Here is a 12,421-nt window from a genome sequence, read left to right on the forward strand (position 1 = left end):
CGTGTGAGTCGGAATTATGGTAAATACGAGTTGACGATTTGGAAGTTGCACATGAACATCCGTCTACTCGTAACCTCAAGTGGGATACCTGAGTGCATAATTTGGGACGACTTTCAACCGGCAGCAGAGCATTTGGATGTACTCATTATTCCAACCTCGCAGGTGGGAAGTATGACCTTCCGACTCGCATGTGAAGGCAGCATGCGTTCAAATTGTGCTATGTGTAGTTACTTGGTGTCTATGCACAGTGACACTTGGGGTCAAGGGGTATCCTAAAATGTGATGAATCTGCATTGTATATTTTTTGATGAATTATTTTTTATATAATTAATAATTTAAAATGAATGCATTATTTTGACAATAATAGCTGCTATGGCAACTCCATGACGCATTTACTGTAGGTTGAACATACAGGGTTGAAATAACCTGAAAGTAGGTAACAAATCACTCTTTTTCTTGTCCGATTGTTAAAAGGGGTTCTTTTGGATGATCTTGTACCCTACACAGTGAGCATTTATAGTGAATATGAAGCTCATTAATATTCATAACATTCTAATACTTAATCTTTTAAGTAATTAAGGTTTGAAGGCAATTTTTTGAGTAACTGACAACCTGTGTGTGTGTGTGTGTGTGTGTGTGTGTGTGTGTGTGTGTGTGTGTGTGTGCACGTCATTATACATGTCTCGATGTTACTGTTTTTAATTGAACATTACCCTGTGTTTCAGATGTAATGAATGGGCACTTAACATTGTTTTTTTTTCCATTTATAGCTCTCCTGTCATTCTATCTTCTAGTAATAATAAGGATTTTGTGTGTGTGGTGTGTGTGTGTGTGTGTGTGCGCGCGCACGCACGATCATTCCCAAGCACTAATTAGAATGAAGAGGATGTTTCTTGTTTCTCACAGCCAACAAGACTATTAATTGCATTTAAACACACGCACACACAGATTTTGAAAGGTTTAATGTTTTAAATCTCTCTTTCTCTCTTAGGGAAAAGAGGACATAACACTAATGGCTGCTCACTTCATTTCAAAACACCAAAGGGAACCTTCTAAAAGCTCCTCAGAACCTCAGATTTCTTCCTAACTTGTCCCCCCTCCCCTTTTGATCAACTGGACGGCCGAAACAGCACTACAAAGTTGTCCTTCAGAGACTTCAAACCAGAAACCACCCTAAGGATCTGAATCTTTGAGAAAACACACACACACACACACTTTTTCGATGGGGGAGGAATCCCCGTGATGCATCCCTGAAGTGGCTGTTTTGGATTTTGTGGCTTGTACGTGTGCTGAGACAGCCATGTCGGGGAAGGGCTTCCCTGTGGCTCACTTCTCCTACTTCCTCCCTCATGTGATTGGTGGGCTCTCACCGCCCTCAATGCCGACCATGTCTGTGAGCGGATACAGCACACCCTCACCAGCTAGTGAGTACATGCGCTGTGTGTGTGTGTGTGTGTGTGTGTGTGTGTGTGTGCGTGCGTGCGCAAAATTTTAATTTCTTTATAAAATGCCTTTGTTGCTGCAGGGAGTGTGTGATGTTTCAAGGCAGGAACATCATGATTCTGCAACTCGATCTTAGCTATTTCAGTCAGTAAATACTCAAATAGTAACAATTCCAGAATTAATAACTTGGATATTAGCAACTTAAATAGTAACAAGTGAAATATTAAAAACTCAAGTATTAGCAACTTGAATAGTAACAGCTTGAATAATAGCAACTCAAATAGTAGCAACTCACATTAAAAACTCGACTAGTAGAAACTTTAACACCTCAAATATTAACAGCTTGAATAATAGCAACTCAAAAATCAAAACCTGAATATTAGCAACACAAATAGTACACACTTAAATATTAACAACTCAAATATTAACAACACGAATATTAACAGCTTGAATAATACCAACTCAAATAGTAGAAATTTGGCTATCAACACAAATACAGTAGTGCTTGAAAGTTTGTGAACCCTTTAGAATTTTCTATATTTCTGCATAAGTATGACCTAAAACATCATCAGATTTTCAGACAAGTCCTAAAAGTAGATAAAGAGAACCCAGTTAAACAAATGAGACAAAAATATTATACTTGGTCATTTATTTATTGAGGAAAATGATCTAATATTACGTATCTGTGAGTGGCAAAAGTATGTGAACCTCTAGGATTAGCAGTTAATTTGAAGGTGAAATTAGAGTCAGGTGTTTTCAATCAATGGGATGACAATCAGGTGTGAGTGGGCACCCTGTTTTATTTAAAGAACAGGGATCTATCAAAGTCTGATCTTCACAACACACGTTTGTGGAAGTTTATCATGGCACGAACAAAGGAGATTTCTGAGGGCCTCAGAAAAAGCGTTGTTGATGCTCATCAGGCTGGAAAAATTTACAAAACCATCTCTAAAGAGTTTGGACTCCACCAATCCACAGTCAGACAGATTGTGTACAAATGGAGGAAATTCAAGACCATTGTTACCCTCCCCAGGAGTGGTTGACCAACAAAGATCACTCCAAGAGCAAGGCATGTAATAGTTGGCGAGGTCAAAAAGGACCCCAAGATAACTTCTAAGCAACTGAAGGCCTCTCTCATATTGGCTAATGTTAATGTTCATGAGTTCAACATCAGGAGAACAGTGAACAACAGTGGCAGGGTTGCAAGGAGAAAGCCACTGGTCTCCAAAAAGAACATTGCTGCTCGTCTGCAGTTTGCTAAAGATCACATGGACAAGCCAGAAGGCTATTGGAAAAATGTTTTGTGGACAGATGAGACCAAAATAGAACTTTTTGGTTTAAATGAGAAGCATTATGTTTGGAGAAAGGAAAACACTGCATTCCAGCATAAGAACCTTATCCCATCTGCGAAACATGGTGGTGGTAGTATCATGGTTTGGGCCTGTTTTGCTGCATCTGGGCCAGGACGGCTTGCCATCATTGATGGAACAATGAATTCTGAATTATACCAGCGAATTCTAAAGGAAAATGTCAGGCACAGGCGTAACTTTAATAAGGACAGGTGGGGACATGTCCCCACCAACTTTGACAGGGCAGGGGACAGTCCCCACCAACATTTCACGCCTTTTCCGAACGTTTAGAGACACGCGCGACTGTTTTCCCCTGTTTTATCCCATGAATGACAAGCCCCGCTGTTGCCGCCGCTTAGCTGCTGTTTTGAGAGCTGTAACCCGATTGGCGGCAGCTCTCTGCTATGTGTGTAGCAACCAACGACTCATTGGACCAAACTGGACAATGTGAACATTAAAGACATTTGTCAGCAGTTTGTGGAAGTAAGTGACAGGAGAAGGAAGGTGTTTGGTACTTTTAAATGAATACTGTGGTGCATAGTCTTACATGGAGGGCAAGGGAAGTTTCATTTTTTTGTTTCTTTTTAATTATTATTATTTTTTAAATAACTGTAAACTGGAGGCTTTTTTTACATTATTGTGATGTTCGTCCCTAATGTTGAGATGTTCGTTTCTTTCTGAAATGTTTTAAATTTTGTAATAATTTGAATTGAATTGTTTGACTTGCAAATACATTTTGTAGTTTGCACAAATTACACAGATTATAAAATCACCTAGATTTCCTTTATATGTAAGATTATATTATTAATTTGTGCCTTGTTGAAACTGCTACACCTGTTTCTTCCCAGACCTGGTGTAATCCTGGTTTAGTCCAGGTATAATCTAGTTTATTATTATATTAATTCTAGTTTAGTTTGCTCTTGTTTGTGGTTTAGCCTTGGTTTAGTCCTGATGTGATCCATGTTTGCCCTGGCTGAAACATTGAAGTTCTGGTTTAGACCTGGCTCGTGTATAGTCCTGGTTTAGTTTTGAGTAGTCCTGTTTATGTGCTATCCCTTACCCCTTAGTCAGTATCTGTTTTGACTGAGCATTGTTGGTGGCCCTATTGTTTTTTGTGACACTAGAATCAACAATAAAAAGATGGCAATGAATGTTTTAAGATGATACTGTTTATTGTGTATTTTTTCATATAGCGGTTGTACTGCAGGACACAAGTCCTCCCACAGAATCTAGTAATAATGTGTAATGTGTATATAGTTCATATGTAAAGTATGTTCAATTAACCAGTGTGCAAGAGAGTATTTGGTAGGTGTATTTTACCACCTTTTACCCATCAGAGTGCATCAGATTGCTTTATTTATGTGTGAAGATTCACAAAATTTTCTGGGGCAGGATCCCCCCCAGTTCTACATTTGTTTGGTCCATCATGTTTCCAGCCTTTTACTGCATACCCATTGACAGCCTGCCCTGAAATGGTTTTCATAAAAGTAGTGAGGCCATAGTACGCATCTCAAAATGCATCAAAATTAAGCCTTAAAACGGGATCTTTCTAAATTTTCTCCAGGGGGACCATGCCCCCTGACCCCCCTTGAAGGGAAGTATCGTGCCTGGAAATGTCCCCACCAACTTTGAACACAAAGTTACGCCCTTGATGTCAGGACATCTGTCCATGAACTGAATCTCAAGAGAAGGTGGGTCATGCAGCAAGACAACGACCCTAAGCACACAAGTCGTTCTACCAAAGAATGGTTAAAGAAGAATAAAGGTAATGTTTTGGAATGGCCAAGTCAAAGTCCTGACCTTAATCCAATGGAAATGTTGTGGAAGGACCTGAAGCGAGCAGTTCGTGTGAGGAAACCCACCAACATCCCAGAGTTGAAGCTGTTCTGTACGGAGGAATGGGCTAAAATTCCTCCAAGCCGGTGTGCCGGAAATGTTTAGTTGCAGTTATTGCTGCACAAGGGGGTCACACCAGATGCTGAAAGCAAAGGTTCTACAGACTTTGATGGATTTCTGTTCTTTAAATAAAACATGGTGCCCACTCACACCTGATTGTCATCCCATTGATTGAAAACACATGACTCTAATTTCACCTTCAAATTAACTGCTAATCCTAGAGGTTCACATACTTTTGCCACTCACAGATATGTAATATTGGATCATTTTCCTCAATAAATAAATGACCAAGTGTAATATTTTTGTCTCATTTGTTTAACTGGGTTCTCTTTATCTACTTTTAGGACTTGTGTGAAAATCTGATGATGTTTTAGGTCATATTTATGCATAAATATAGAAAATTCTTAAGGGTTCACAAACTTTCAAGCACCACTGTAGTAGCAACTTGAATATTAACAACTCAAATAGTAGAAACCTAAATATTAACAACTCTAATAATAGCTTGAATAATAGCAACTCAAACAGAAGAAACTTGGATATCAGCAACTTGATTATTAGCAACTCAAATATTAACAGTTTGAATAACAGTAACTCAAAAATTGAACCCCAAATATCAGCAACTCGAATATTAGCCACTCGAATATCAGCAACTCAAATATTAACAGTTTGAATAACAGTAACTCAAATTGAAACGAATATTAGCAACTCGAATAGTACAAAATTAAGTCTCAGCAACTCGAATATCAGCAACTCAAATATTAAGTTTGAATAATACTCAAAAATCAAAAACTGAATATTAGCAACTTGAATAGTACAAATGTAAATAGCAGCAACTTGAATATTAGCAATTCGAATAACAGCAACTTGAATATTAGTAACTCGAATATTAACAGTTTGAATAATAGTAACTCCAAAATCCAAACCTGAATATTAGCAACTCGAATATCCATCCATCCATCCATCCATCCATCCATTATCTGTAGCCGCTTGTCCTGTTCTACAGGGTCGCAGGCAAACGGGAGCCTATCCCAGCTGACTATGGGCGAGAGGCGGGGTACACCCTGGACAAGTTGCCAGGTTATCGCAGGGCTGACAGCAACTCGAATAGTACAAACTTATAAATATTAGCAACTTGAATATTAGTGACTCAGAGTCACAATTTATATATTAGCTCCTTGAATAATGGCCACTCAAAGAATAACAACACAGATACTGACATCTCAGATGAATGATGGTTACTAGAATATCACCAACTCAAGTACAGTACCAGTTAAAGTTCTGGACACAGTTATTAATTACTGTGAATGAGTAAATGTGTCCAAACCTTTGACTGATACTGTACTTCTTACAAACTCAAAGGTGCCCTGAACTCTCGCAAATAAAAGGTGAACTCCCAAAACATTGGAATGAGTTGTTGAAGCCTTGACCCTACTTCCTATCCATTCCTGTGTACATGAAGCTCTGCCTCCCTGAATCTGTAGCAGTTGGTGGAGTTCATTCATGTTAGTTTGGTAGCCAACTAGCTAACCTTCCATTGCCTTATTCTGCTTGACCAGTAGTGGCATTCACTCTCAACTCAGGAAATCCTGGACTGACATAAATTTAACTTCCTCTTTTACACATAAGGATGTTCCAAATGTTTCTCTATTTTACTGCATATTCACTGCACCTTCAGTAACTCAAATTAATATAGGCAGTTCAAATTAATATTAGCAACTCAAATATTAACATCTGGAATTAGCATTAGCAATTTAAATAATTATTCGTGGTTCAGAAGTTAGAAACTGAATATTCGCACCTTTCATAGGAACAACTTCAGTATTAACAACCTGAATTTAGAACCTGAGCTCAAACATAACAACGTGAATGTTAGCAGCTCGAATATTAGCAAGTGAAATTATCATTAGCAATTCACCTGAGTAGTAGTAACTCGGATTAACATTAGCAACTTAAATATTAACAACTCCAACGTAACTGTGACTATTGGCAGCTCAAATCCTCAAAAACTTGGATAGCTATAACTCAGATAATCACAATCGGTAATATTAGCAACTTAGATATTAACAACTGACATTAGCATTAGCAACAGAAACAAATAGCAATTCACGACAAAGCATGACTATTAGCGGCTTAGATGTTAGCAACTCAAACCTTAGCATGACTTTTATTAATCCCCCCAAAAAATCAAATAAATATTATAAACTGATCATTTTACTGTTTAAATATAAACCTTATTGCAGTTGAAGTTATATTAACTCAGTGTTACTGAACACACTGTGTAGTGTGTTGGATTTCAATGTTCCTATTTCAAAGTGCATGCGTGTGTGTGTTTACAGAGAACTGACCACGTTCCTTCCCTCTCGCAGAACAAATATTTTTCGGCAAACCACTTCCTGTACATGCTGCGTTATCTTTCTTGAGGACCTGTTACAAAACACACATAACCACACACCCACACACACACACTATATCGTGTGTGTGTGTGTGTGTGTGATATATATATATATAAAATATACACGATATTGTGTGTGTGTGTGTGTGTGTGTGTGTGTACTTTGTACTTTGTGTGGTTTGATTCACTGCTGGTGGTCTTCATTAGAATGTCACTAAAGACAGTAGTTCCACTTGGGTGGCAGTCTTACTTGCACAACACACACACACACAAAAAAAAAAGTCACCTTGAGTTATGAACATACAGAATACCAAATAACAGCATGCAGTCCAATGCATTGTTCAGATACCTGCTGTAGAAGAGCACAGAGTTTGTACAAGGACAGGAGCTTACACACACACACACACACACACACACACACACACACACACACACACACACACACACACACATATTCATTGAGCATGTGTTGAATAAAAGATGTCTTAATATTGACAGGACAGCCTTGGCTGCCTTCCAGAGCGTGACTGACAAGCTCTGAAAAGTATGTACACACACACAGGCCCAGATACCTGCAGATTCACAGAAAGACTGGGATATGTGTGTGTGTGTGTGTGTGTGTGTGTGTGTGTGTGTGTGTGTGTGTGTAGGATCTTAATGGACTTGGAAGGTTTATTGCAGGAAACCTTTTCAGGAACCCAGGAACTTTCTCAGAACATGCAAAAAGTTTGAGTTCTTGTAAAAGCCCCAGATTTCCTAAAGTTCTCAGGTTCCTTGTAAATTCCCTGGTTTCCAAAAATTGGAAACATGCCCCTAGTTCCCAAGTCCCTGAAATAGCCACTGGGTTCCTAAAAAGGTTCCTCTAAAACCTTTTTCCTAAAAAAAACACCCATAGTTCCAAAGTTCCTGAAAATGTGTTGAAAACAAAAAGATTCCTGTAGTTGAAAACTGTCTCTAATTCCCAAGTTCCTGAAGTCCATGGGTTCTCAAAAATGTCCTTGTAGTAGAAATGCACTGCCATAGCTCCTAATAAAGTACCAAAGTTCCTTAAAAGGTGCTTATAGTGGAAAAGTCTCTGTAGTTCCAGAGTTCCTGGTAAATTCCCTGAAATCCTTCCTATATTGGAAATGCACCAATAGTCCCTAAGGTCCTGAAAAAGACCATGTGATTTCAAAAGGTTCCTGTAGTGGAAAAGCCTATAGTTCCTTAATAAGTCTGTGAGTTCCTAAAAAGATTTGTATAGCAGAAAAACACATAGTGCTAGAGTTCCTGAAAAAGCCTATTCTAAGAAAAATCCATTGATGTCTACAAAGATTCCTGGTCTGGAAAATTGCTTATAATTCCAGAGTTTCTGAACATCAATCAATCAATCAATCCCAAGGTTTTTGTCAGGCAACAGCACCGAGAGTTCCTAAGTTTCTAATAAAGTGCCAGTCTTCTTAGAAAGTTCAAATACTGGGAAATCATCCATAGTTCCCCAATTCCTGAAAAAATCCCAGGGTTCCTGATAAGGTTCCTATAGTGTAAAAGCACCTTTAGTTTCAGGGTTCCTAAAAATGTCCCTGGGTTTCTAAAAAGTTCTGAAGTTCCTGAAGTCTATGGGTTCCTAAAAAGGTTCCTGTAGCACAAAAGCACCTGTGGCTACCGAGTTCCTGAAAAAAATCAGACGATCAGTCAATGCCCTCATTTCTGGAAACAGAGTTTGAGCTCATCCCAGTTAAAATTCCTAAAACTAGTTGACACCCAACAACTTCTGGAAGATTTCTGGGAAGCAAATGCAGGGACTGGAGCAGGGTATGGATAGTTCTGGATAGGGATTAGTAAAGTACTGAAAGCGAGACGCATCTAGATTCCCTCCTCAAAGCAGTGTGTGTGTGTGTGTGTGTGTGTGTGTGTGCCTGCATGTGTGTGCCAAAGTGAGAATTGTGTTATTCCAAGCTGATTTGATAATTGTGGCGTTTATACATTGGGTGTGAGGCAGGCCATCTGCTTTCATTTACACCAAACATTGCCTTAATGTGTGTGTGTGTGTGTGTGTGTGTGTGTGAAACCACCACTGTTAGTTGCTAGCTGATTTACTTGTAGTTTGAGGTTAAAATCAAGGTTTGTATATTTTTATATACTACTGAGGACCAAGTGTCCCCACAAGGATAGTAAAATCGGACAATTTTGACCTTGTGGGGACATTTGGATACTCCCCACAAGGAAATTGCTGTTGTGTTTTGTTTTTTAACAAAATTTGAAAAAATAAAAGAACCAAAAACTTTCCTTTTCATTACTGAGGTTAAGGTTAGGGTTAGGTTTAGGTGCAGCATTAGTTAACTGCAGTAATAAATATGTCAGTGGAAGGTCCTACAAGGATCGTGAAACAAACGTGTGTGTGTGTGTGTGTGTGTGTGTGTGTGTGTGTGTGTGTGTGTGTTTGAGAGCACGAATGCAAAGAGTGAACAAGAGTGCTCTGAGAGCACAATATCCCCTGCTGGCAACTATACCATAACTCTGGTAAAATGTGACTGAATTGAACAAAATTGCAATATGCGTATTAACGACATATAACAAAGAACCCTGTCAAGTTTTGTGAAATTCCTCCAAAAATTGTGAGAGAAATTGATTTCAGAAGGTGAATACCTTTCCCGGGACGGACGGACAGAAATCGCGACGACATAATCCCCCTTTGGGCCTTTCGGCCAGCGGGGGATAATACAAATTGTGAGGGAAGTTGATTTCAGAAAGCAAGGACACCTTGATGAAATTGCCAAATAGCCCAAGAGCATTAGCTCAAAATTGAGTCCAACCCGGAACAAATTAGTAACAAGCTGAATTTTTCAGAATATGTTCAGAATACCCTTAGGAATAACATACTAAAAGTCCCCGGGAATCCACCTTATGCTCTCTGAGAAATTCAAGATGGCGTCCAAAATGGCCGCCGATTGGAGATTTTTCAATATCTCAGGGATAAAACATAATATAAATGCAATTAAAATGTTAAATTATATGTTCTCTCATACAAGCAATGCAAATTCACCATTGTCACACTGTTAAAATTAACCAAGATTACAAGGTCATTAATGTGGAAATTACATGGAATTTGATGGTTGACATGATTGACAGATTAGCTTAGTAGGCTACCTACATACATGAACATAATGTAAGAAAACAATTAGACATCAATTTCCTTAATATTTAGTGCATCTTTAAGCTTTGATAAAATATTAAAGGGAAATTAAATTTGAGAACTCTGTCTTCTAAAACTATAATGGCAAGCTGTTTCAGTACACTTCTTCAACATTCCGGCGACTTTCATGACAAAAAGGTCTGCCTCAATAAAAGCTCTTGCTTATAAACAATGAGTAGACTTAAACACTTCTCAGTGCCTCAGTTGTAATGCTTGGACCTTTGTTGTACCATCAATGAAGTAGGGAATTTATTCAAGGTTGTTTAAGGGTGGAAAAAAATTAATCTTTGAGTTTCTAGCGCCAGTCTTTACTACTAGCAATGCCAGTGTGTTCGGACAAAAAATGACTAAACTCAGCATGACCTTTTAAAAATGACTGAACTCAGCATGACCTTTTAACATGCCATTTTTCATTTTACACCACCAATTTACTTTAATTAATATTAATGAAAATAAGTGCTCCAACCCCTAGTAATTGTGTTTGTTGTTTTGTGAACAGAATAGGATGATACGGAGTGAACGAGTAACCAATGGATCCACACTCTATAATCGGTAGTGTACATTAAATAGCACATGTATAGATTTACAATTATAAGTCTGTAATTATTAGTCCTAAACATTAAGAACTGAAGCCATTTCAGAAACATATGAGATATCTTCATGATACCATAACGATTATTTTGTCATAACAGTCATTGTTATTTCTTCTTGGATGTGAATTTATGGGCCAGGGCGTTTCAAGATTGATACTTGATTCAAGGATCGGACTGGATGAAACCTATACACATTCATAGTACTGTGCACATTCATAAATGTGAACTGGTGAAGTGCCAAAAATATGACAATCTAACCAGACATGGCAAGCGAACACATTATACTCAAATATACTGTTATAATAATGTGTACATTGTTATTATATAATGTTAATACACAATGTAATTAATACACACATGTTGGAATTTACTCTCCTACCCTACAAAACATATATTCTGACCTTTTAATTGCATTAATATTTTGTTTTGGGCCTGAGATATGGGCAGATCTCCATTTGGCGGCCATTTTGGACGCCATCTTGAATTTCTCAGAGAGCACAAGGGGGATTTCCGGGGACTTTTAGTATGTTATTCCTAAAGGTATTCTGAACATATTCTGAAATTTTCAGCTTGTTACTAATTTGTTCCAGGTATAACCCTATTACTCCTGGGCTAAAAGTAAAAGTTTGTTAATAATCAAGGACATACAGTGGTGCTTGAAAGTTTGTGAACCCTTTAGAATTTTCTATATTTCTGCATAAATATGACCAAAAACATCATCAGATTTTCACACAAGTCCTAAAAGTAGATAAAGAGAACCCAGTTAAACAAATGAGACAAAAATATTATATTGGTCATTTATTTATTGAGGAAAATGATCCAATATTACAGATCTGTTAGTGGCAAAAGTATGTGAACCTCTAGGATTAGCAGTTAATTTGAAGGTGAAATTAGAGTCAGGTGTTTTCAATCAATGGGATGACAGTCAGGTGTGAGTGGGCACCCTGTTTTATTTAAAGAACAGGGATCTATCAAAGTCTGATCTTCACAACACATGTTTGAGGAAGTGTATTATGGCACGAACAAAGGAGATTTCTGAGGACCTCAGAAAAAGCGTTGTTGATGCTCATCAGGCTAAAAAAGGTTACAAAACCATCTCTAAAGAGTTTCGACTCCATCAATCCACAGTCAGACAGATTGTGTACAAATGGCGGAAATTCAAGACCATTGTTACCCTCCCCAAGAGTGGTCGACCAACAAAGATCACTCCAAGAGCAAGGTGTGTAATAGTCGGCGAGGTCACAGAGGACCCCAGGGTGACTTCTAACCAACTGAAGGCCTCTCTCACATAGGCTAATGTTAATGTTCATGAGTCCACCATCAGGAGAACACTGAACAACAATGGTGTGCATGGCAGTGTTGCAAGGAGAAAGCCACAGCTCTCCAAAAAGAACATTGCTGCTCATCTGCAGTTTGCTAAAGATCATGTAGCCCAGGAGTAATAGGGTTATACCCGGAACAAATTAGTAACAAGCTGAAAATTTCAGAATATGTTCAGAATACCTTTAGGAATAACATACTAAAAGTCCCCGGAAATCCCCCTTGTGCTCTCTGAGAAATTCAAGATGGCGTC

The 12,421-nt window shown here is 38.3% G+C and overlaps 1 protein-coding gene across 3 annotated transcripts in view; it reads left to right on the forward strand.

Moving 5' to 3' along the window:
- Window positions 1-12,421, forward strand: part of raraa (retinoic acid receptor, alpha a) — a 164,898-nt gene that overhangs the window by 86,121 nt on the left and 66,356 nt on the right. For all 3 annotated transcript variants that reach the window (XM_060939331.1, XM_060939330.1, XM_060939332.1), the window contains one exon: window positions 992-1,424. In XM_060939331.1, coding sequence (XP_060795314.1) covers window positions 1,301-1,424 — 124 coding nt within the window. In that variant the 5' untranslated portion in view covers window positions 992-1,300. The remainder of the gene's footprint in view (window positions 1-991; window positions 1,425-12,421) is intronic.

This window comes from Neoarius graeffei, chromosome 14 (assembly GCF_027579695.1).
Source record: "Neoarius graeffei isolate fNeoGra1 chromosome 14, fNeoGra1.pri, whole genome shotgun sequence".
NCBI lineage: Eukaryota > Metazoa > Chordata > Actinopteri > Siluriformes > Ariidae > Neoarius > Neoarius graeffei.